This window comes from Podarcis bocagei (genome assembly GCF_964188305.1).
Source record: "Podarcis bocagei genome assembly, chromosome: 14".
In the NCBI taxonomy this organism is placed as follows: domain Eukaryota; kingdom Metazoa; phylum Chordata; class Lepidosauria; order Squamata; family Lacertidae; genus Podarcis; species Podarcis bocagei.
The window spans coordinates 47,316,579-47,341,838 of NC_138139.1; the positions used below are offsets into that span (position 1 = coordinate 47,316,579).

The 25,260-nt window shown below is 46.0% G+C and overlaps 1 protein-coding gene across 3 annotated transcripts in view; it reads right to left on the reverse strand.

Annotated features, from left to right (window-relative positions):
* Positions 1 to 20,307: 20,307 nt before the first annotated feature.
* CLEC16A (C-type lectin domain containing 16A) overlaps positions 20,308 to 25,260 on the reverse strand; it is a 95,978-nt gene continuing 91,025 nt past the window's right edge. For 2 of the 3 annotated variants that reach the window (XM_081169411.1, XM_081169412.1), the window contains one exon: positions 20,308 to 21,450. In XM_081169411.1, coding sequence (XP_081025537.1) covers positions 21,137 to 21,450 — 314 coding nt within the window. In that variant the 3' untranslated portion in view covers positions 20,308 to 21,136. The remainder of the gene's footprint in view (positions 21,451 to 25,260) is intronic. The other variant, XR_014001900.1, reaches the window with a different exon arrangement.

Here is a 25,260-nt window from a genome sequence, read left to right on the forward strand (position 1 = left end):
CAGCGTTTATTCAGCGGTGGCTTTTTGGGGTTTTAGCTTGCGGCTTCTTTCTTGCTTTCCTCTCTTCTTAATAAGCACCAGTCTTCCTCAGAAGATCTCAGGGCAAGGGTTCCATCTCTCTCCCCTTCCCTCCCACGTCTGCCACACAAATAGCAACCGGCTTCACCAAAACAGAATAAAAAGAGGAAGAAAGCCAAGGGGATATTGACAATATCCTCTCCATCACCCTGATGCCAAGGTTCCCACGGCGACAAAATAAACACTGTTGTTGGTTGTTGGAGAGATAAAACAACTGATAAAGCGTGGAAGGGGAAGTCTTGATTCATGAACGCATGAGGATTCGAGTCCTCCTTAAACCACAAAGCTCACTGGGTATCCCTGGGTATCACTGGGTATCCATAGCCTCTTGGGGTCACTGCCTCCCAGCCGCGCAGGGTTGCTGTGAGGAGAAAATGGGGAAGGGGAGAACCACGTACCCCACCTTGAGGAAAGGTGGTATTTAAATGTGAGAAAGGAAGGATATGATGCAGATTCTGCCTTCCTTGGGGGGTCGCTGCTGCTCACCTGGATGGGGAGGTCCATATTGGAAGGGCCTTATCCAGGTGTCCCATACGAGGGTTGATGATGTCCCTGTGGGGGCAAAACAGTCAAAATGTTGGGTCGTCTCTTCTTTGAATGTAACGTTCATAGAGAGGAATGAAACAGATGAACAATGTTCAACTGGTAGAACATGAGGCTTAATCTCAGGGTCATGGGTCATTTCTGCTTTTATTTTCTGATTATGTCGACAAAGGTCCATAAAATTAAAGCTATGGTTTTCCCAGTAGTGATGTATGGAAGTGAGAGCTGGACCATCAAGAAGGCTGGTCGCCGAAGAATTGATGCTTTTGAATTATGGTGCTGGAGGAGACTCTTGAGAGTCCCATGGACTGCAAGAAGATCAAACCTCTCCATTCTGAAGGAAATCAGCCCTGAGTGCTCACTGGAAGGACAGATCCTGAAGCTGAGGGTCCAATACTTTGGCCACCTCATAAGAAGAGAAGAGTCCCTGGAAAAGACCCTGATGTTGGGAAAGATGGAGGGCACAAGGAGAAGGGGACGACAGAGGACAAGATGGTTGGACAGTGTTCTCGAAGCTACCAGCATGAGTTTGACCAAACTGCAGGAGGCTGTGGAAGACAGGAGTGCCTGGCGTGCTCTGGGCCTTGGGGTCACAAAGAGTCAGACATGACTAAACGACTAAACAATAACAACAAAGTTTTGTGTTTTCATATTGTGATTTTATCCTGTGAACTGTCCTGAGACCTGCGGGGAACAGGGCGGTATATAAATTTAATAAATTTTATTACAATTTGTATCTTACATTGTTATCTTTTGTAGCACAGAATATTTGAAATAAGTGTAAGTTTTATCCTTTGTATTCTATTGTACTGCAAACATGCATTCTCTTTTAATGCTTGGGCTCATTATAATTATTTATTAAATTTGTATACTGCCCTTCATCCGTAGATCTCATACTTTTTGTGTGCTCTGTTTTAGTGGGATTGTGACAGTATAATAAGTGGTTGATTGATTGATTGATTGATTGATTGATGATGATCTTCTTAAAAAAATATTTCATTAGTTTTTCACAATTTAAGTTTACATTCAAATATAAAATAAAATAATAAATTGTAGAATTCTCTGAGTTGACAGATTTCCATCCTCCCCTGCATGGAGTCCACTTGTCAACATTTCTCACTGCATATCATGTTTTCCTCTAATTTTTTTCATAGTACTCTATTTAAATCCATAGTTCTTTTCACATTGCAAGTGTTCTTTCAAGCCTGCTAATATTTTTAACTGTTAACAGTGTGTTTTCATATAGATTACAAACCTTCCGCAGTCTTTATTGAAGTTTTTGTCATCCTGGTTTCTGATTTTTCCAGTCATTGTGGCCATCTCTGCATAGTCCATCAGTTTTATTGTCCACTCTTCTTCTGTAGATATTTTATCTTCCTTCCATCTTTGGGCTAGAAGCTTCTGGGCTGCTGATTGGTGATGATCAATGGGGAGGGCAGCACCAACAAAGGGACGTGGTTCTAAAACTCCCTCAACTCTGTTCAGGGTGGCTAAAAATCAATGATTAAAACAAACAAACAAACAAACAAACAAACAAACAAATCAGTTTTTCCCCTATTTAAATCGGATTTTAAAAATAAAATGCTTTTGGAGGGAAAATCTTTCTAAAGATAGTTTTCTATTTAAGTTACATTATAGTCCAAAGGCTATTCATCAGGAAATAAGGATTTGTTTTAAGTTTTTCATGTGTGCTAAAACTCAGTCTAAGGTTTTTTAAAAAAACATATTGTTTAACCACATCAGTTAACAAACATGGATACATATGTGTCAGGGGTTCAGGAGCAGAGGCGAGGGCAAGGGGGGAAACAGAGAGCGAGGGGGAGGAGGCCGAAGAAAAGATGAGTGATGACGACGACCCGAGATCTCCGAGTCTTTCCAGTGAATCAGAAGATTCACAGAAAGGAGCACCAGTGGCCAGAGCAAGGGGGGAACCTAGGGGGACACCCCAGGAAGAAGGGTCCAGAGGGGGCTCAGAGGGCAGCAGTTGGAAATCGGGGCCAGCGTCACCAACAGAGCGCAGTGGAGAGGAAGGGCGCCAGGTATCGAGCTCTGGCAGCTGGCAGCAGGGGGGAGGGCATGAGTCAGGAGTGGCCACACCTCCATCGGGGAGCGAAGAAACGGTTAAGTGGAAAGTGGAAGGTTGGGCGCGCGCGCCAAGTTCAAATGCACAGGAAGGTGGCGCAGTAAGCAGCCCAGAAAGGGAGCCAGGTCCTAAAGCCCGACACAAGGAGACAGAAGGGTCCGGGGGGTCCGCGTCAGAAGAGTCCAGGAAGGAAGAGACAGCGGGGGGCAGAGGGACCCAGAGAAGAACGGTCAGGCGGAAAAGGTGGAGTAAGGCTAGGGTATTAAGCTGGTGTACAGGAGGCGGAGACTCAGACGGAGCTTCGCCGGTCTAACCCATAAGACGTAGAGCTGCACGCAGCAGCTTGAGAATGGAAACTGTAACTCAATAAAGACTTTTATAAAGTGAACGCTGGCTAGCGTGATCCTCTGTGAGCTAGGATCTGGAAGCAGCTCTGACAATATGCTATAATGTTATTGTTTTAGTTAATTAAATTGCTTCAACTGATATTAAGGAAATGATTATTTTTCTCCTTCCAATAAAGTACAGCAGAAAAGTTGTCCAAATATAAACAGTTAACTTATCAAACCTCACAATAAGTTCATAATTACCTGTTAAGGTATTTCTAATAGTATAACCAGATCAGTAATTTTTGATATAACTGTAAAAACCACTCTGAAAATTTATTATTCTGAAAACGAAACCTTCATCTGGTTGTAAATATTAAGATTTCACCAGCAAGAATGAGTCTTTCTAGTGATTTAAATCAAGCTTGACTGACTAGTGATTTAAATTGATTTGATTTAAATCAAATCCACCCTGACTCTGATCGAAACAAATTCTCCGGTGTTTGGGGGGTCACTGCCTGCACCCCAGTCCTTCGAAAGCCACCTGTCTGTTGGCAAAGAGCGGAAGAGCCGATTCAATCCACACTCAAACTGGGAAGCTGCAATTCAGGAGAACATTTCCCTGCGACCTTTGACAGCTGCTTCCAGAGAAACCCAGCATGGAGTTCCTCCAAAAGCATCATTAGAAATAAAACAAGGAAGCTGTTTTGCATTTGGGAGTTGACTGTAGATGGACCCACATCAACAGCCAGAGGAAGCAGCAGCGGCTTGACAAAAACGTTTTTGCGGGAAGCCCAAAATTGCTCTTCCATCCATCATTTGGTGCATGCATTTCGAAAGCAGAAAATATTTGGAGAATGGAGAATATTTAAGGATTATAAAAAAAAAAATCATATTGTACCAATCACACCATATGAGCAGAACTTGAGTGATACTTGTAAACACAACAAATACCGTTTGTGGAGTAGATGGGAACAATATTAAAGAATATAAAACTGTGCGGGGGGAAACGACAGTATAAACAGTACAATGAGAATGATTGGAAGACCCGTTTTGTCAGAAGTCTTTTTTATTTAAGTGTTTAAGTAAGTATTAATTAGGAAGATTAAGGGTTTTTTATGTACATAAATTTGCTTTTTCTTCTTTTTTCTGTATTTTCTTTTTTCTTAATTCTTTTTTCTTTAATTTTCTTTTTGTAGTATGAGATTGTAAATTCTTTGTATAAGGGTGTAATTTAAATTAATAAAGATTATTCAAATACCGAACAACAACGAAAAAAAAACACACAGAAAAAAAATTGCTCTTCCATCCATCATTCGGCGCATGCATTTTGAAAGCTGCTCCGGGCCTGGGAAAACATTGGCAACCAGGGCTGGCCCGGGGTGTTTGGCCGCCTGAGGTAACACAGAGACTGCTGCTGCTGACAAGTCCAGCAAAGGTGGAGGGGGAAGAAAAAAGGAAGCCTCAAAGAAGGCTAGCAGGCTGTGTGTGTGATGGGAGCCGTGGCAGAACCACACTGCTTGCAGGCCCAGATCCGCTGCCCCTAACTGCCAGTGTGGTGTGGTGTGGTGTACTGGTTAAGAGCGGTAGTCTCGTAATCTGGTGAACAGGGTTCGCTTCCCCGCTCCTCCACATGCAGCTGCTGGGTGACCTTGGGCTAGTCACACTTCTCTGAAGTCTCTCAGCCCCACTCACCTCACAGAGTGTTTGTTGTGAGGGAGGAAGGGAAAGGAGAATGTTAGCCGCTTTGAGACTCCTTCGGGTAGTGATAAAGCCGGATATCAAATCCAAACTCTTCTTCTTCTCTCACAAGAATGAATATATTGCCTTCGGCTGTCCTTGAGGGACGATTCCAACACACGAAAAACGCCTGTACAGTCATACCTCGGGTTAAATATGCTTCAGGTTGAGCGTTTTCAGGTTATGCTCTCTGGCGACCCAGAAGTAACGGAACACATTACTTCTGGGTTTCACCACTCGTGCAGACGCTCAAAATGATGTCACGCGCATGAGCGGAAGCAGCGAAACGCGATCCGCAGTCGCGCAGTCGCGTGTTACGTTCTACTCAGGATGCAAACAGGGCTCCGGAACAGATCCCGTTTGCATCCAGAGGTACCACTGTAATAATATTTTTATTATTATTATTTGTATCCCACCTTCCCCAGCCAAAGCCAGGCTCAGAGCGGCTAACAACAGTGAAAATAGCACAATTTACATAAAATCACAGTAAATTAATTAAAATGCATTTGAAAATCAATTCAGAATCAAATTAGAGGCAACAATTGGGCTAGAGTTCTGTGAGGATTACCGAAGGAGGGGGTCAGACTGCACCTTGGCCAAAGGCCTGGTGGAACAGCTCTGTCTTGCAGGCCCTGCAGAAAGATGTCAAGTCCCGCAGGGCCCTAGTCTCTTGTGGCAGAGCGTTCCACCAGATCGGGGCCACAACCAAAAAAGCCCTGGCTCTGGTTGAGGCCAGCCTAACCTCCCTGTGGCCTGGGATCTCCAAGATGTTTTTATTTGAAGACCGTGCGGTTCTCCGTGGGACTATGTCCCTGTGGAGACGGCAGTACCGAATCGGTGGCACATGCACTCTCTATAAAGACTTGAGGAATGAGATTATCACCCCTCTTTTATTGTCCATTCCGGGTCACCCAGCCACTGCCACAGTGCCCTTTCTCTTGGCAGATCAAGATGAGCAGGTGACAGCAGAAGGTTTTTAGCTGGGGCAATCAGAATAAGACCCACTATTTGACTATTGATTCAAAACCCTAAAATGTATTTTATATAATTGACTGGTTATTTCTATTCTCTGTATATCGTATTGTTGTTTTATTGCTATGGCCGATGGCTGACGCAAATAAAGATTCATTCATTCATTCTGCTGCCTCTCCCAGCCGTCCCGAGGCAACCGGTTTACGAGGCCTCATGGGTGGCCCATTTTTGCTGGCAACCCAAACAGCATTTTGAGACCTACCTGCTGCTTCTATGCTAATGCTTTTTAAAGAAAGAAATCACTCCACATTTGTTTTATTTCTCAATTGCACTGTGCAATCTGTAGGAGTCGGGGAGAAATTTCACTCGCACCAAAATGCTTGTTTGTTTGTTTAGCAAAAATATAAATATGCATACAAACATGTGCATATTACATCTGCACTAAAACACAGGCGAATTTTTCGTTTATTTTATGAGGCTTGGTTTTGGTGTTTTTCTGTAAATATCAGGCCAACTTAACGTTGCAGCTTAAAGGGGCTCTTAAAAAGGCAGGCGCTGGTTTTTTTCTGGTGTGGCCAGAGCTGGATTTAGGTTTTTTTATGACGGCGTTTCCGTGCGCTGCTCTGGCTCGCCAGAAGAGGCTTAGTCATGCTGGCTACATGACCCGGAAGCTGTACGCCGGCTCCCTCGGCCAATAAAGCGAGATGAGCGCCACAACCCCAGGGTCAGTCACGACTGGACCTAATGGTCCGGGGTCCCTTTACCTTTACCTAAGCTACTGAAGGTAATGGGGCCCTTTATATGTCCAGCTGTCAACAACAAATTGTCACTGTTTTTGTGTTCAATATATGCTATATGGTTATTTATGGACCTAATAGGTATCTCAAGCCATTTGCACATGCAGAATGTAGGCACCCTATATATAGAAATGAGCAAACCAGTGATATTTCAGGGAGCAGGCTAGCAGGCGGGGCCATTACTTACATCATAGGAGCCTATACAACACAAAACACTGTTGCTGTAGGTAGGTTTTATTTTATTTTGTTTTTTATCTTATGTTTTGGAAATGTTCATCCAGGTTTTTTTTCTTTGATTTTTTTCGGGGGCTCCCAAGAGAATGGGACCCTAAGCTAAAGCTTGTTTGGCTTTTATGGTGGAACTTATATGTAAATCCGGCACTGGGTGTGACACATGCTTATTTTTCTTCACATCATCAATATTTCCCAGAATCCTGAGGTTGGGTACATTATCCTCTCCTCCTACCTTTTATCTTCACAACAGTCCTGTGAAGTAGGTCAAATCCTGTTGTTATCCCTGGTTAGTCATAGGCAATGGTTTTGAAAGATCTACTCTGAACGTGACTAATGTGTGATACAACCCTTTGTCTGAAATCCAAGAGTCACACCCACCCAGTTTGGATTCTGATGGGCCAATGGGTGTGGCTCAAAAGCAATCAGGCATTATGTGAACTTTGTCCTAAGCAAGCCCTGGGTATTTTATTTCATTTCTTTCTTTTAAAAAAAGTCCTCACACAGTAATCACTTTATGAGGAACTGATCAAAGAAGAATAGATAAGGAAAGCAATGGATTGTGCGGGACAGGCAAAGTGAGCCGAAATAAGAGAACCTAAAGACAAAGGTTTTGTGGAAGAATAGAAGCCCTTTTTGGACTATTTAAGGAAATATTGTTATATGATGAATACGTGAGCAGGATTTGAACTATGAGCAACAGGAGGACTTATATAGTGGTTATGTTAAGATATAGAAGACAGGGTGTTACAGAGAGGAATTAAAACCCCATGGAAAAGGGGGTGGGAAGTTGACAAAAATAACAAAGAAAAAATGTTTTACTATGTACTGAAATGCATGTGTCGATTTTTTGGAAAACAATAAAAAAAATATTAAAAAAAGAAGGAATGTGGGAAGCAGGCCTTGAGTCAGACCATTGGGCGATCTAGCTCAGCATTGTCCAAACCAGCGCTTTCCAAACTGTGTGTCAGGACACATTTAAGTGTCGGCTGCCAGGTATAGGTGTGTTGCATGAACGCTCTTCTCAGGACTGGAAAGGGGTTAGTTTAACCTCCGATTTGCTGGTAAAACTGAATTGCTGTGTCACAAAATGATGCAGAGACATCACCTTGCCGACAAAGATCCGTATAGTTAAAGCTATGGTTTTCCCAGTAGTGATGTATGGAAGTGAGAGCTGGACCATAAAGAAGGCTGATCGCCGAAGAATTGATGCTTTTGAATTCTGGTGCTGGAGGAGACTCTTGAGAGTCCCATGGACTGCAAGAAGATCAGACCTCTCCATTCTTAAGGAAATCAGCCCTGAGTGCTCACTGGAAGGACAGATCGTGAAGCTGAGGCTCCAAGACTTTGGCCACCTCATGAGAAGAGAAGACTCCCTGGAAAAGACCCAGATGTTGGGAAAGATTGAGGGCACAAGGAGAAGGGGATGGCAGAGGACAAGATGGTTGGATAGTGTTCTCATGTTAGTAAACATGAGTTTGAGCAAACTGCGGGAGGCAGTGGAAGACAGGAGTGCCTGGTGTGCTCTGGTCCATGGGGTCATGAAGAGTCGCACACGACTAAACAACAACAAAATGATGCATGTCTAAAAAGTGTGTCACCAACATGAAAAGTTCGGAAAGCTCTGGTCCAAACTGCCGGGCCACAATGGATCTCCATGATTTCACATACCTGGGGATTCAACCTTTCTGAATTGCAAAGGAGATGCTCTAACAGTGAGTTATAGCCCTTCCCCAGATGCCTTTTCCTCCTGCCTGATCTTGTGACAGAAAGAGAGTGGAATTACCTAGTGGCCTGGGGTTAGGGTGGGGAGTGAGCACGCTTTGAGAGTGAGCTGTCTCAGATTTCCACACCAACGGAGGGGAAAAGGGAGTCATGGTCTGAAACAACAACAACAACAGAGGGCTGGTTGGCAGTGGCTATGGGCACGAGCTATAAGTCAGAATTATGAGTCAGAATGTTTTGACAATGTCCTGCACTTACTAAGTTTTGGGATAAAAGGAGCAGATGATATAATTATGACTGTGCGGAAAACTTTAAAAATTTCAGAGGAAGGTATTCTTCTGAACTACATGTGATTTAACAACTGGGCAACATACAGTGGTACCTTGGGTTACAGAAGCTTCAGGTTACAGACTCCTCAAACCCAGAAATAGTACCTTGGGTTAAGAACTTTGCTTCAGGATAAGAACAGAAATCGCGCGGCAGCAGCGGGAGGCCGCATTAGCTAAAGTGGTACCTCAGGTTAAGAAACTTCAGAACAAATTAAGTTATTAACCCATGGTAACACTGTAAATGATTTCTTTGTGCCCCTTACTATGGACAAAGACTGGCACTGATGAATGTAAGAACACCAGTAAACACAACCAAGTGTGACCAGAGATTCTTAGAAGACTGGAGTAAATATTTGAACTATTTGAAAAGCAACTGTAATAAACAGATTACGCTAGTAGGACTGCAAGAAGTTCTGTAAGGAGGACTTGGTGAAATATTGCAAGGAAGATTATGAAGAGGATTAATAGTTAATGATAATTAAAAGTAATAGAGAAATCAAGAAATGCAGAATAAGCGATAGAAAACGGAAAATTTTCAGAGGTTGTTGACGCAAGTCTAAAATATTGTATAAGAGAAGAAGTTACGTTAAATGACTGTTGGAAATGATATGTTAAAAAATTAATTAAAATGTGTGTGTGTGTGTGTGTGTGTGTATATATATATATATATATGCAGGTTTTGGTGTCTTCGGGTGTCTTCCCGTGTAAGAGTTGGGGTGTCTAGGCGACGTTTCGACGAGGTCTCACTCGTCATCTTCAGGCTGGTGCTTTCGGCTTCTTGTTACTGGAACAGAGCAGGATCTCAGTGTTTGAGTTCCTATAAATACTGTTGAGGGGGTGTGGTGTATAGCCTCCAACGTTCTGGGCAGAGAGGAAGTTCCCAGGTTAGTGTGCCTTTTCTTCTTTTGTTCATTAATTACTTGAGGGATATCTTGAGTGATTTCTTGAGTGATATTCTGAGTACCACCTATCTGGAAAAAACCACCAAATCCAAAATAAAAGCCTCTCCTATCAGTGAAGAAATCCAGCTAAGAATCATCCCCAGAGAAAAATCATCCAGATGCCCCAAACTCTACGGTCTCCCCAAGATACACAAAGAAGGAACACCACTCAGACCAATAGTCAGCTCCATAGGCTCACCTCTACAAAATCTCGCTAAATTTCTCGCTAAGCAACTTCAGCCCTATGCAGAATCTATCGCTTCACACGTTACAAACTCCTTCCAGTTCATAGAAACAATAAAGAAGCAAAACCTACATCCCGATGACCTACTTGTGAGCTTCGATGTTGTATCTCTCTTCACACAAGTGCCCATTAATGAAGCCTTGACAGCCATTCAAAACAAATACAATCCCCCCGAATACATCCTGGACCTGACCAACCACTGCCTAACCAACACGTACTTCATCCACAATGGACAAAGATACAAACAGATAGAAGGAGCACCTATGGGATCACCCCTCTCTCCGGTCATCGCAAATCTGTACATGGAACACTTTGAAACCAATGCTTTAGACAAGTCAGAACACAAACCCAAACTTTGGCTCAGATATGTTGACGACACCTTTGTAATTTGGCCACACGGGAAGGAAAAACTAGATAGCTTCCTCACACATCTCAACAGCCTACACCCCAAAATACAATTCACTATGGAAATAGAAGCCAACAACCAACTTCCCTTCCTTGACGTCCTAATCTACAAAAAACCTGATGGCTCCCTAGGACACACTATCTACCGGAAAAAAACACACACCAACCGCTACTTACATGCACAATCACACCACCACCCTGCACAAATAAACTCCGTAGCCAAGACTCTCATCTCCAGAACCAAACGCCTGGCTGACAAAGACCACTTGACAACTGAGTTACAGAATCTCTCAAATGTGTTAATCGCCAACGGATACCAGCAAAACAGGGTTACGAAGCTAATCCAAAAAGAAACACCCCCCAAAAACCAAGACACAGAAGAAAACAATGGCATGGCCCTCCTTCCTTATATCAAGGGCACTACAGATAAAATTAGCAAAATCCTCCATAAACACAATATCAAAACAGCCTTTTGCACCAACCAAAAAATAGCCAATATCCTCAGAAACCCCAAAGATAAAATCCAGCTAGAAAACCAAGGGGTCTATGAAATACCCTGCAAAGTCTGCCCAGCCACGTACATTGGACAAACAAACAGACGAATAAATGCACGTATCGCAGAACACAAGAATGCCGTCAAAAAAGAAGAAAAAACTTCCTCTCTTTACCAACACATGAAAGAAACAGGACACGAAATTAATTTTGCAGATTCCAAATTGCTCTTTAACATGGAACATCACCACAAGAGAATAATCATGGAAGCCATCGAGATAGAGAAACACCCTCACAACATGAACAAGCGTGACGACACGTCCCGCCTGCCAGACATCTGGAAATTAGCCCTCCCCACAAAAACCGACACCAGAACCAGAGGCACACAGAACGCCATCTCCAATCAACCACACCAGACCCAAACCCAGACCCTCTCCACAGATAAATTACAGACACCATCCAGTAGCCAAACCATAGTGGCACCTCCGGATGCTGCACCCCCCTGCAATCCCTACACAGATCTGGCTGGCACAGGGCACAAAACCACAGCTCGCCCCTATACACGAAGCCAAGCTAGAGCACAACTATTTGCAGTACAGCCATCTTCTCAGAAAAACTCTTCACAAGCTCAAGAGGTCAAGACACGAAAGCGTTAGCAACTAATCCACACCTAATGACCCTCCTAAGTGGTACTCAGAATATCACTCAAGAAATCACTCAAGATATCCCTCAAGTAATTAATGAACAAAAGAAGAAAAGGCACACTAACCTGGGAACTTCCTCTCTGCCCAGAATGTTGGAGGCTATACACCACACCCCCTCAACAGTATTTATAGGAACTCAAACACTGAGATCCTGCTCTGTTCCAGTAACAAGAAGCCGAAAGCACCAGCCTGAAGATGACGAGTGAGACCTCGTCGAAACGTCACCTAGACACCCCAACTCTTACACGGGAAGACACCCGAAGACACCAAAACCTGCATTCCTGTACCCGTGAAAATCTACGAAAGCAAATATATATATATATATATATATATATATATATATATATATATATATATATATATATAAAATTAAAAACCAGTTGAAGGGATGGAGGGAAGTCACAAGCTCAGTAGAGCAAAGAATTTATTTGTTTTGTTATTGGTGTGCTGAAATATTGTGTTAAAAAAGAAATTAATAAAAATCATATTAAAAAAAAACAAACAATTCCTTGCTGGAAAATGGCCCCCAGCCAAGAGGAAACCAAGCCAGTAGCCTCTCTTGTCCACCACCCTGTTCTCACAGCGCCCAACCAGACCCTGCCAGTGAGGAACCCGGAACCAAGAACATTCCCCCCTCCTGTGGTTTCTGGCACTCAGTGGCGTTTCTGCCTCCACCTGCGGTGGCAAAGCAAACTCTCTTCCGTGAATTTGCCTAATCATCTTTGGAAGCCGTCTAGGTTGGCGGCGGTCCCGGCCTCCCAGGGGAGCGAGTTCCACCGTTTGACTGCACTGCGTGCGAAGCAGTCATTTCCTTCCTCCATTCTGAGCTCAGAGCGCTCAGGGTGGCATCAATTGCGGGTTTCCGAGGAAAGCTCCAGACGAGAGACTCTGCCCACAATTCAGGCTTCCTGGCTGTGGACGGATTTGAACTCCTGTCTCCTGCGCTGAAAAGCTGCACTTTGAACAAGAGAGAAAGCCTCAAAATCGGAGGATCTGAGATAAGAGGCTGGCAGAGCTGCAGCAGCCCATTCAGAGAAATGCAGCTGTACAAGTTCCATTCATAGAATTGCAAAGTTAGAAGGGACACCAAGGATCTAGTCCAACCGGCTGCGATGCAGAAATCTCAGCTAAAGCATCCACGCCAGATGGCCGTCCAAGCCCTGCTTAAAATCCTCCAAAGAAGGAGAGTACACCACTTTCTGAGGGAGACCATTCCACTGTATAATAATAATAATAATAATAATAATAATAATAATAATAATAATAATAATAATAATAATAATAATTTATATCCCACCCTCCCCAGCCAAATCCGGGCTCAGAGCGGCTAACAACAGTAAAAGTAACACAGTTTACATAAAATCACAATCAATTAATCAAAATGGATTCTAAAATCAATTCATTCTAAAATCAATTCAGAATCAAATTAATGGCAACCATTGGGCTAGAGCTCTGTGAGGATTACTGAAGGAGGGGGTCAGACTGTGCCTCGGCCAAAGGCCTGGTGGAACAGCTCTGTCTTGCAGGCCCTACAGAAAGATGTCAAGTCCTGCAGGGCCCTAGTCTGTTGGGACAGAGCATCCCACCAGATCAGGGCCAGTACTGAAAAGGTCCTGGCCCAAGTTGAGGCCAGCCTAACCTCCCTGTGGCCCGAGACCTCCAAGATGCTTTTGTTTGAAGACCGTAACATTCTCCGTGGGACATACCAGGAGAGGCGGTCCCATAGGTACGAGGGTCCTAGGCTGTATAGGGCTTTAAAGGTTAAAACCAGCACCTTGAACCTGACCCTGTACTCCACCGGGAGCCAGTGCTGCTGCTATAGCACTGGATGAATGTGATCCTGCGGCAAGGACCCCGTAAGGAGTCTTGCTGTGGCATTCTGCACCTGCTGGAGTTTCTGGACCAGTCTCAAAGGCAGCCCCATGTAGAGTGAGTTACAATAATCAAGTCTGGAGGTGACCGTCGTGTAGATCACAACGGCTAGGTAAGGGCGAGAGAGGTAACAGCTCTTACCATGAGAAAGTTCTTCCTGATGTTTAGTCGGAATCTCTTTTCTTGCAACTCAAAGCTAATAGTTCAGATCCTGATCTTGGGAGCAACCCTTGAGATAAATGAAAAGGGCTATTGTATGTCCTCCTTTTTCCCAGGCTAAACATACCCTCAGCCGTTCCTCATAAGCAGGCTTCCTCAAACTCAGCCCCTCCAGATGTTTTGAGACTACAATTCCCATCATCCCTGACCACTGGTCCGGCTAGCTAGGGATCATGGGAGTTGTAGGCCAAAAACATCTGGAGGGCAGAGTTTGAGGAAGCCTGTTCATAAGGCTTGATTTCCACTTGGCTGCATTCATTCTGGGGCATTTTACAGCCAGGAAGTCTCAGTATCTCAATTCTGAGAACATTATCTCAGTAGCGACACACACACCCTGCCCATAAGGTGGGTGGCTAATACCACATTTCACAGACTGATGCTGCGGCTGAAAGAAAATGGAGAAAACTAGATGGCTCCATCTTCCATGTGGTAGCCCTCAATGGAGAAGCTTCAGAAACTGCTATGTTCTTCCAACTCTTTGAAGGCCAGTGGCCAGGAATCATAAGTGGGGAGAGTGCCCAGAGGCATCCAGTTGGCCGTTGTATGAACAGTATGCTAGACTAGACGGGGCTTTAGTCTGATCCAGAAGAGCTCTTCTTATGTTAAGTACCGTATTTTTCTCTCTATAAGACACACTTTCCCCCCTCATAAAAAGTAAGAGGGAATGTGTGTGCATCTTATGGCGTGAATGCAGGTGGGAGGCTCTGCTCAGCACTCTCTTTAAAGAACCGCGTGGAGCGTGTGTGCGGCTCTTGGGGGCTTTTCCCGGAGGAGGGAGAAGGGCTGCCCTTCTCCCTCCTCGGGGAAAAGCCCCCAAGAGCCACACACCCACTCCGTGCGCTCTTTAAAGAGAGCACGGCTCTTGGGGGAGCCTTAGCCGTGTGCAGCCTCTCCCGGGCAGGGGATGAAGGCTCCCATTGCTGGGGAGAGGCTGCGCAGCGATCCCGCTTGCTGTCCTGGCTTACGGGGTTCAGACTCCCCCCCTTGTTTTCATCTTCCAAAAACTAGGTGCGTCTTATGGTCTGGTGCATGTTATAGAGCAAAAAATACGGCAAGTTCTGGGCTCACACCAGTGTTCGAAACTCCCGTTGTTCTAGGCACATTTTGCGACAGGGAATTTCATTAGTGCAAGCAGTTTCTGAGCTCTGGGCGCAGTACCACGCCTAAGATTTCAGATCGTAACTGCAGAGTGGAAGGAAAAGAGGACCTTTTTCTGCCTCCCCACTTCCAGCTACTCTCTGGAGACTGGAGAAGAGACCCTCTTAAGAATATTAGGGGGGTGGGAAGGAAGGACTGGATCATATGAAAAAGGAACGTAAAATTTTAGTGGCAGTTCATTCATTTTCAGCTTTGTGTTCTTGTTACAAAAAAAACTGGGCCTAGACATTCCGTTGACAGGGACGTGGGTGGCGCTGTGGGTTAAACCACAGAACCTAGGACTTGCCGATCAGAAGGTCGGTGGTTCAAATCCCCACAACAGGGTGAGCTCCCGTTGCTCGGTGGCCAACCTAGCAGTTCGAAAGCACATCAAAGTGCAAGTAGATAAATAGGCAGGAAGGTAAACGGCGTTTCTGCGCGCTTGCTCTGGTTCGCCAGAAGAGGCTTAGTCCTGCTGGCCACATGACCTGGAAGCTGTACGCCGGCTCCCTCGGCCAATAAAGCGAGATGAGCACCGCAACCCCAGAGTTGGCCATGACTGGACCTAATGGTCAGGGGTCCCTTTACCTTTACCTAGACATTCCATTGCTGCACCCATAACCTAGGTTTAAGGTGCCATTTAGCTCCTAACTTTCACATCTGTTTCTAACACTGGCTCACACAAGAACCAACTTTGCGCCATTTCTGCAAGCAAGACGATAAGGGGAAGAATCTCCACGGCTTCCCTTCGGTTTTGTGAATCAAATCTACTTTACTATCTGTGGCAAGGCACTCAATTACTGGCTAATTATTGTACTTCTGAAGTGTTGGTCGTTTACTCGAGAGCCAACTGGCTCGGGAGCCCGGGAGCGATCAATCACATTCCACAGCTTAATTACCACATCATAACTTTACAAGCTGGGTTGTATTGATTTGAACAGCAGCGTAGCTATTTTTGGCCCTAAAATCTTTTCTGTCTGCCCATATATAAGATAGTAGCTCCAGGTCTAGGTCTGCAAGGCATCTTCTAAAGTCAATGATGTGTTGGATACTTAACTTTGCTAAATGAACGTCGTGCATCATAAGTCCCCTTTAGATTTCACTTGGACTCTTTCCAAAAATTCCAAGAACAGTTCTTGAATTCATATTCAGTTCAGCGTACCCACAGAATGAAAGCGGCTGCTGTAAAACACATTTTTAAATAAACCAAACCTCTAGCGCTAAACCCCAGTTGCGATCAGAAGAATTCTGAGCACCCTAGATGCCACTTCGTGGAGATTTAAGGGAACAGGGCAGATTTTAAGTATACGTGGTGGAATTGCCAGCGCTAACAAAGTATTTTCAGAAGCTATTATAAATCAGGAGAAGGATGCCTGATTGTGAAAGGCCATTGCAACCGTTTGCAAAACCCTAGAGGGCAAAAATTGGTTGGATGTTTCTTGACTGCGAAACAAATCTTACGTGCAAAATTTTGGGAGCAGCTGTAACGGTCTCGAACAGAAGAGTGCAAGAAAACATGAATATGTTAAGAATAAGCCCGTATGCTACAAAAGGAAGGGGAAATGAAAATGAAATGCAACCAAAATCCAGCCATCAGAATGTCGGCATGACTTCACTGGATTTAGGGATCTTGGCTTGGAGGCAGGAAAATGAACAATGAAGCCCTTGGGTTCTCCAGCCATCTCTCTCTCCCAGACATTAGATTATTGGGAGGATGGCACCGTTCCAAAAGCAGTTCACGGTCGCAGGTGGTCTCTCCCCTCGGGACATGATCCTGCGCCTGCTCGATTTCCAAGAACATTTGCGTCATTGAAATACTGAAAAGCAGCAGTTGGAAAAACTTTCCTTCAGCGCCAGCAGATTCAAGTTGACCAGTCAGTCTGTTTTGCTTTATATATGTGATTTATATAATGCCAGCCATTGCCTGGCTTTAAACTTCTGATGAGCAAAGCTATGGCTGGTGTGCATGTGTGTGGCAAATATGGCCCTCAAGAGCTCTCCGTCTGGCCCTCAGATATGTCCCCAGCCACATCTCTCACTGCCCCATCTTTGCATCCTCCTTGAGTGGTCCTTGCCTGGCTAGAATGCGTCCTTGAACTCTGGTAATCTGAATGCAGCAGCTCCTTCCCAGAGTGATGACTTAACCACTTTGCTATATCCCAGGAATGAACAGAAAACAGCTAGGGAGGGAAACCGAGGACACTTTCTAGCTTGCTCCAACCCCAGCCCTTGACGTGCAGATTATTTCCCCTTAACCTGCACATCCTAAGAAGCGCCAACAAGAGCTCTCAGCCAAAGCTGCCAAGAGTCTGTTCTGGGGAAGAAGCCTTTGAACCAGAAGCGACCAAAAGATGGGGTCAGGGAAAAGGTTATTGGTACAAAGCAAAGGCTTTTCAACAGGAGCATAACCTTGTGGAGTCCCAAACTAGGAAGAAACAACAGACTTGAGTTTCTGTGAGAATAGAAAGAAAACATCTTGTGTATTTTGATTACAGGTAGGGTTGTATAGGGATGCGGGTGGCACTGTGGGTTAAACCACAGAGCTTAGGACTTGCCGATCAGAAGGTCGGCGGTATGAATCCCTGCAACGGGGTGAGCTCTCGTTGCCCGGTCCCTGCTCCTGCCATCCTAGCAGTTCAAAAGCATGTCAAAAGTGCAAGTAGATAAATAGCTACCGCTCTGGCGGGAAGGTAAATGGCGTTTCCGTGTGCTGCTCTGGTTCGCCAGAAGCAGCTTAGTCATGCTGGCCACATGACCCGGAAGCTGTACACCGGCTCCCTCGGCCAATAAAGCGAGATGAGTGCTGCAATCCCAGACTCGGTCATGACTGGACCTAATGGTCAGGGGTCCCTTTACCTTTACTTTAGGGTTGTATAAGAGCCGGCCAATGCTGCTGGATCCGGCCAATGGCCCTCTAGTCCAGGATCCTGTTCTTGCAGTGGCCAACCATTATCACAATACAGTGGTACCTCGGTTTACAAACTTAATCTATTCCAGATGTCCGTTCTTAAACCGAAACGGTTCTTAAACCGAGGTGCGCTTTCCCTAATGAGGCCTCCTGCTGCCGGTGCCCTTCCACCATTCAGATTCCGTTCTTAGACCGAGGTAAAGTTCGCAAACTGGGACACTACTTCCGGTTTTGCAGAGTTCATAAACCGAATCGTTCATAAACAGGACTGTTCTTAAACCGAGGTAACACTGCATTACAAACTGCCGTGATCCTCAGATGACCTGAACACAAGAACACTGTCTCCCCCTGTGGTCTTCAGGAACTGCTTTTCAGGAGCATTCCTGTCTCAGCCGGTGGAGGGAAGAGTATAGTCATCTTGGCTAGTTCTCCTGGGCTGTCACTGGAGGACCAGGCAGCAAAGAGGCTGCCTGTTTTGGACAGAGATGACTTGGCCCCCGTATTTGACGCTCAGCTAACTTCCAGACTGGGTTATTGTAATGTGCATCTGCTGAAGATGACTCAGAAACTTCAACTAGTCCAAAATGCAGGGGCCAGATTACTTGCTGGGGTTCCTTTTAGGACTCATACGACGCCAGTTTTAAAACAGCCAGGTACCAGTTTGTCTCTGGGCTCGATTCAAGGTTTTCACATCAGCGTTCAAAGCCCTAAATGACTTTGGCCCCAAACATCTGAAAGATTGCATCCTTCCTTACAGTGTTGAGATCAGAAGAGGGGGACCTCTTGGTAGAAGTTCAAAGGGTGACGGGGTAGGAGAGGCTTTCTCTAGGACAGTCGTCAACTTGTGGCACTCCTTCCTCACAAAGGGGCAATGTGGAACCTTCATTACATCGTTTCCAATGTTTGCCGACAATGCACCTCTTTACCCTTGATGCTTGAGATTTTGGGTCCCGTCCTATTCTCTTGACCATGGGTAGGCAAACCAAGGCCCCAGGGGCTGGATCCAGCCCAATCGCCGCCTCAATCCAGCCTGCGGACGGTCCGGGAGTCAGTGTGTTTTTACATGAGTAGAATGTGTCCTTTTACCGTATTTTTCGCTCTATAAGACGCACTTTCCCCCCTCCAAAAATTAAGGGGAAATGTATGTGCATCTTATGGAGTGAATGCAGGCTCCATGGCTTCAGCGAAAGCAACGTGAAGCCTCTGGAGTGCAGCGGGAGGGCTCCCGCTGCGCCCTGGAGGCTTCGCGTTGCTTTCGCTGAATCCAGGAGAGCAAGACTCTCCTGGCTTCAGGGATGGCTGCCCGAAGCCTCCGGAGCGCAGCAGGAGCTCCTGCTGCGCTCCAGAAGCTTCGCGTTGCTTTCGCTGAAGCCTGGAAGAGTGAGAGGGGTCGGTGCACACTGATCCCTCTTGCTCTGCTGGTTTTGCTTCACTGGAGAGGCATTGCGCAGCTTTCCCTCTCTGCGCAGCACCCCTTCAGCGAAGCGGGAGGAGAAATGGAAGGGCCTCCGCTTCTCCTGCCGCTTAGCTGAAGGGGCGCTGCACAGAGAGGGAGAGATTTTTTTTCTTGTTCTCCCCCTCTAAAACTAGGTGCGTCTTATGGTTGGGTGTGTCCTATAGAGTGAAAAATACGGTATTCAGAATGCATCTCTGGGTTATTTGTGGGGCATAGGAATTCATTCATCCCCCCCAATATAGTCTGCCCCCCCAAGGTCTGCGGGACAGTGGACCGGCCCCTTGCTGAAAAAGTCCACTGACCCCTGCACTCGACTATTAATTTAACTGATTTAATGCTGGGAGGAATTCTACATTGCACTATGTCTATCATTCTGCCAGGACAAGCATTGCAGCTTGCCAGATAAAACAATCGCCCCTCCCCTTCCTTTCCCAATTTTGGGGGGCACACGGGGGGACAGCCGCGCTGTGTAAATAGGAGTCCTTGCACAGGGCTTCTGCTTATGGGACTCAATTGCTGAATCCCAAACATTGCTAGGACCTTACAGGTGTGAAACATAATAGAACAATTTTCTAGCAAAGGACTAGAGTAGCCTTTCTCAACCTGTGGGTCCCCAGATGTTGTTGAACTACAACTCCCATCACCCCTAGGTAGCAAGGCCAGAGCTCAGGGATGATGGGAGTTGTAGTCCAACAACATCTGGGGACCCACAGGTTGAGAACCGCTGGACTAGAGGCTGCCTTCTCATTCTACCTAAAGCATCCAGCTGAACTGGCACCTGAAGCTTCTTTCAACCCTGGTGACGACAGCATCCTTCACTGGGGTAACTGGCTGCCTTAAGAGATCTCGGGGGACAAGTGAGGGGCTGCTGCTTGTTCTCCCTGAGCATCTGCCTCCTGAGGCAGCTGCCTCATTCTGTTTAATGGTAGGGCAGGTCTCTTTACCTGCTTGAGAAGTGAGTAGAATGCATGCTGGTACCCAGAAACTAATGCCAGTAGGATGTGAACTGGATTTATGAGGATATAAACAAAGTTCCTTCTGAAGGCTGCCGCGGCAGGAGAGAACCAAGGACGACGACAAAGAAGCCACAAAATAAACGAGGACATCAGTATGCCAAAATATTTTACATTCCTCTGAAATCTCTTACACAAAACTTTGCCCGCAATTCCCCCATGTGTTCCTCCAAATAAAGCCCTTTAGAGTTATGCCAAAGACCCGAATTTCTCGTGTTCGCTTGCAAAGCCACCCCACCCCCCGCCAACAGATGTGCGTACAACTTCAAGTTAAAATTATTTCAGACACAGAATACACGCAAGTTGGATATTAAAGTTTTACAGTGCTATAAATACAAGCGGCCAGCTTGGCTGGGATTCCCAACAGAATGCTCATGCCTCCGAACAAAACGAAAACTAGAACTCAGCAGGCTAGAAGGAAGATTTGTCCAAATGGGACACACACACACACACCCTACTAAAGTTCCTTGGTCTACGGCCCTTTCCTCCAAATGAAGTGGAAAAGCATCACACGGACAGAAAACTGGTTCGGATCACGACAGAGTTTAGTTTGCTCGGTTGCAGTCATGGCTTTTGAAGGTGGGACTATGACAGTGGCATTAAAAACGAGCAACAGAAAAGAGGAAAAAGCAGCCAGGTACTTCCAAAATACCATCCGTCACCAATTCCCTTAGGTTCCTTCCTCCCGCCTCCCTGTAACACCAGCGTGCAAGGCCAGTCCTGCACTGAAGTTTAAGGTTCCTCCCATCTTTATTTTTAAAAGCCCGCCTCGCACGCTGAATTTTCATCAAGAGACGCAGATGGACACGGGTTGAGGGACGTCGCTAAGCAGCCAGTGACGCCTCCGCTGGCTCAACTGCTCGCGGGAGAGTGCTTGCTCGCTCGCGTCCCCGACGCTCTGAGCCGCGGCTTGACGCACGGCTAAGTTTGTTGTCCGTCAGTCTCTGTGGAAACACCTGGTTCTGCGGCTGGCGGCTGATTGCCGCCGACGGCAAGAATACTGTCCGTGTCTATGGGCAGGACCAGCGTCAGGGACTCCACGCTCAAGGTGTCCGTGCTGTCATTTGAGATGAGGGAGATGGTGGGCTGCGGGGCAGGAATGAGGCTGGGAGATAAATTGGCCGTTTCCGCTTCTGTGCTCCTCTTGCCAGGCTTTGAGTTGTGCGCAGAAGAGTCGTCGGCTGCCGGCAAGTGACCAGAGGATGCCTGAGGCTGCTCAGTGGCTGCTGAGTCATCTGTTCAGGCGAATGAGAGAGAGAGAAGGAAAACAACCATATTATGCCTGGGTGTAATGAGCGTTATCATTAACCGAAAAGGGCCACCTCTTCAGATAGAAATCAATGCGGCCAAGAGAGCTGGACTAGGACCTGGGAGGCCAGGGTTTGAATCCCCACTCAGCCACGAAGCTCACTGGGTGACGTTAAGCCAGTCTCTGCCTCTCAGCCTAACCTACCTCACAGGATAGTTGTGGGGATTAAATGGGGACAGGGAGAAACTGCCTTGAGCACCACTTGGAATTCCTTGGAGAGAAAAAGTGGGGCATAGCTGCAGTAAAAGGATAATATTGTGCATGGCAAACATAATTTCTCAGGGTGGTGAAAAGGAGGCTTGGGCTCAAATCTCAGTTCAGACACAGTCTGGCCTCAAGTCACCTGTGGGTTCCATGATAACCTTGTTTAGATGCAGGGGGAGATTTGGCATCCCAGATGCTGCTGAACTGCAACTCTCATCATCATCCCTGATCTTTGGATGCACTTGCTGGGGCTGATGGGACTTGAAGTCCAGCGAGATCTGGAGGGCCAAAGGTTGCACAAGGTTCCCCATGCCTCCCTAGCCACACAGACAGCTGCCTGACACTGACCCAGACCTTTGGTGCAGCTTTAGTCCTAGTTAACCTGTGGAAAGTGCTACTTGACTACATTGCACCCGTGGCAAGAACCAGGAGCTGTTGTAGCTTAAAACAACAACAAACAAAAAACAGCATGGAAGAAGGGTTAGTTCTGCAGAACCTTCATGCAAATACCAAAACTCAACATTGTGGTTTTAATTTTGCCAACTCAGTGCTTATTTCCAGTGTTTACTTGCAAACTCTGCTTGCCTTGCCTTTCTCTGGCTTCCCTTACTCACTCTCTTATCTCTTCCTACGAAATTCTTCTTACCCTGCTGTTTTGACAACATTATTTAATCCCTTCTTCGAAAAACACATTCCACTCTCAAAGGGCTTTTTAAAAATTAAAATTGAAAAAAGACTATGAAAATTTGACCTTGCCTCTCCAGCAACAAAGACCACCTCTGATTTGCAACTGTTCTCTCTTTCCGTTTGCTGAGATCAGGAAAGGGGCACATCTAGGGGAGGCAGCAGGTCCACCTACAGCAGACTTCCTCAACCTGGCGCTCTCCAAATGGTTCACGCTACAACTCCCGTCAAGCCGTCAGCGCAGGCTGCTGGGAGTGGTAGCACAAAACATCTGCAGGGGGCCAGGGCTGGGGGAAGGCTGACCTATGGTGTCTTCCGGTGTTTCTCAAACTTAGGTCCCCAGCTGTTGTTGGACTACAAATCCCATCATTCCTGATTCCTGGTCCTGCTAGCTAGGGATGATGGGGGTTGTAGTCCAACAAGAGCTGGGGACCTAAGTTTGAGAAACACTGTTAACTAGCTAGACCTTTCTCGATGGAAGACAATCTTACTTGGCTACGAGCGATTGCCAAAGAGGAAGAAGAGCCCTCTCATCTGAGAGTCCTCCTATTCAAGAATACAGCGTGATTTTTAAGCAAGATCTTATTATCTTTTGCTGACTTGTTTGCGGCATAATATTTTAATGCCTCCTACTGCTTGTAGTTATTTCTGTGATACTGTTATTACCATCCTTACTGCCAGGCTTTCCTGCTTTCCTCTCTGAGAAGTTTAAAACTGTAATGCAGGTTTAGAAGGAAATAAAACAATGATGGGCTGCGAAGCTTTACAGATTGTCCCTGCACAATCTCACTTTCGGTCCTCTTATGTTGGTTGGTACTGAAGATAGTGTTCAGGGAGCAATCCCTGACGCCTGTGGGCATCCACTGACAGAAGCAGCCCCCAATTCCAGGCTCTTCGGGGTACAAGGACCCTTGGGCAGAAAAGAGACAGATTTCTGGGAAACAAGAACAGCAACAGAGGCATGGATGGCTATGTCCAGAATAAAGAAACTGGGTGAAAGAAGCCCTGGAAAGGTGAGCTTTGACTAAAGAGGGAAATAGCTGCACCAAGCAATGCAATTTCAGTAGCTGTGCTTGCCTTCATGTTTCTCTTTGTGTGACTGCTGCAGAACATCCCCAGCTTTTGTGACACCCAAGAGACAACTGCTCCAGGCATTTTGGTTCAGATGGGCACATAATCTCCTCTAAGTGCATCATGCGACACTGCTGGCCTCTAAAAGAGCCGGGCACCCCAGTGACCTCAGAAAGCACTCTCTTATCACTTCCCACAAAAATGTTTTTACCCTGCTGTTCTGACAGCATCATTCACTTTCTTATTCTAAAAAACTTATCCACTCTCAGTGTGCAATTTTTAAAAAAATCCTCATGGATATTCCCCAGCATTTTTTGTGCGATTTCATCTAATACACACATTTTGGTGTGCAAGTTGGCCTCATACGCTCATTTCTACCAAGCGCGTCCCCCTGGCATAATGCAGTTTGTACACTGTTTTCACTACTGTGTGCAATTCAATGGACATCTCGCCCCAGCATTGGCATTTTTGAATGCATTAGCTGGCTGGAGAACCGCATTGCAAAATTCAGAGAAGCGCAAATTTCAAACGGTTGGCGGTGCTTCGGTTTGCATATTGTTTCAGGAGGTCGGACTGGGCAAGTTGGCCGAATGCAAAGCGACTCCAATATCTCCCTTTCAGCACAAGGTATCTGCAGAACGACCCTCGAAGCAATGCAGTGAGTGGTGGACACGATGGATTTGGCATTCTCAAACGGAACTCTTGCTTGTGCAGAATCAACAGAAATCCTACAGAGAGGCAGGGGTGCTGCATAACTTAAAAAAACAACAACAACACTACAAAGCCAAAACCAGCAGTGGAAGAAAAGGGAAGAGGGAAGCTGAGAATTAAACTTGAGTACCGTGGGGGAAATGAGAGGGCTGGGTGGAGTTGAAATGACAGACAGCCGTTCCTTTCATGGGTAAAGGGTTGGTTATGCTTATTTTCACAGAAGAGGACTTCAAGCCAATGCATATTTTTAATGTCCGGGAAATATAACTTAATTTTTGCTTTGCTTGGCAGCCCCAAACCACGGCTCTGTAAGGAAAGGGAAAAAAGAGACCAAAAGCTCTTTCTCTCCCTCCCCAATCCTTCCCACATTTTTGGAGAGTAGATATATAGCGGGGGGGGGGTCTGCCACCCCTTTAAGAAGGTTTTTTTTTCCTGCTTAAAGGTGCAGGGCTTGTGCCAAAAAAGGAGGGAGAGGAGAAAAGGGCAGAGTTGTTTCAGCTCAGGGTGGGCAAGGGGGAGAAACCAACAACACCACCACCAGTGTTTCCTTGAATTCAAAAATGCAAATACAACGCAGACCAGTTCAGTCTGTGCTGGCAAAGTGGTGGGGACGCCTGATCGCAGAGGCTCAGAGGGAAGGATGCAATGGAAGACTGTAGATCGCAGGTCCTCTGAATGTCTACTCTTGGGCTTGGGATTCTGTACAGTCTGTTGGAGGTTGGGGGGGCGTGTCTGCAAGAACAGGAGGGAGGGAGGAGTTATATACACACAGAAACAAGGGAGCTGGGCTAATGCAAACATGTGAAGGAAGTCAGCTGGGAGGGAGTAAAACTCCAGCCAGTTTTCAGTAATGGGGAGGTCGTTGGCAGAACATGGCTTTTTTAATGTTTAAAATAACAATTACGTCAGGTTCCATCCCTGGAAAGGCCTCTCTCTCTGCCCAGGAGAGCCAGCTGGAGTAGATCTTGCTAGGCTAGATGGGACAATGGTCTGGCCCATTGGAGCCAGTTCAATTCTCCTGGTAAGGGGAGTGGGAGAAGGAAATAACAATGAAAGGAGAAGGACT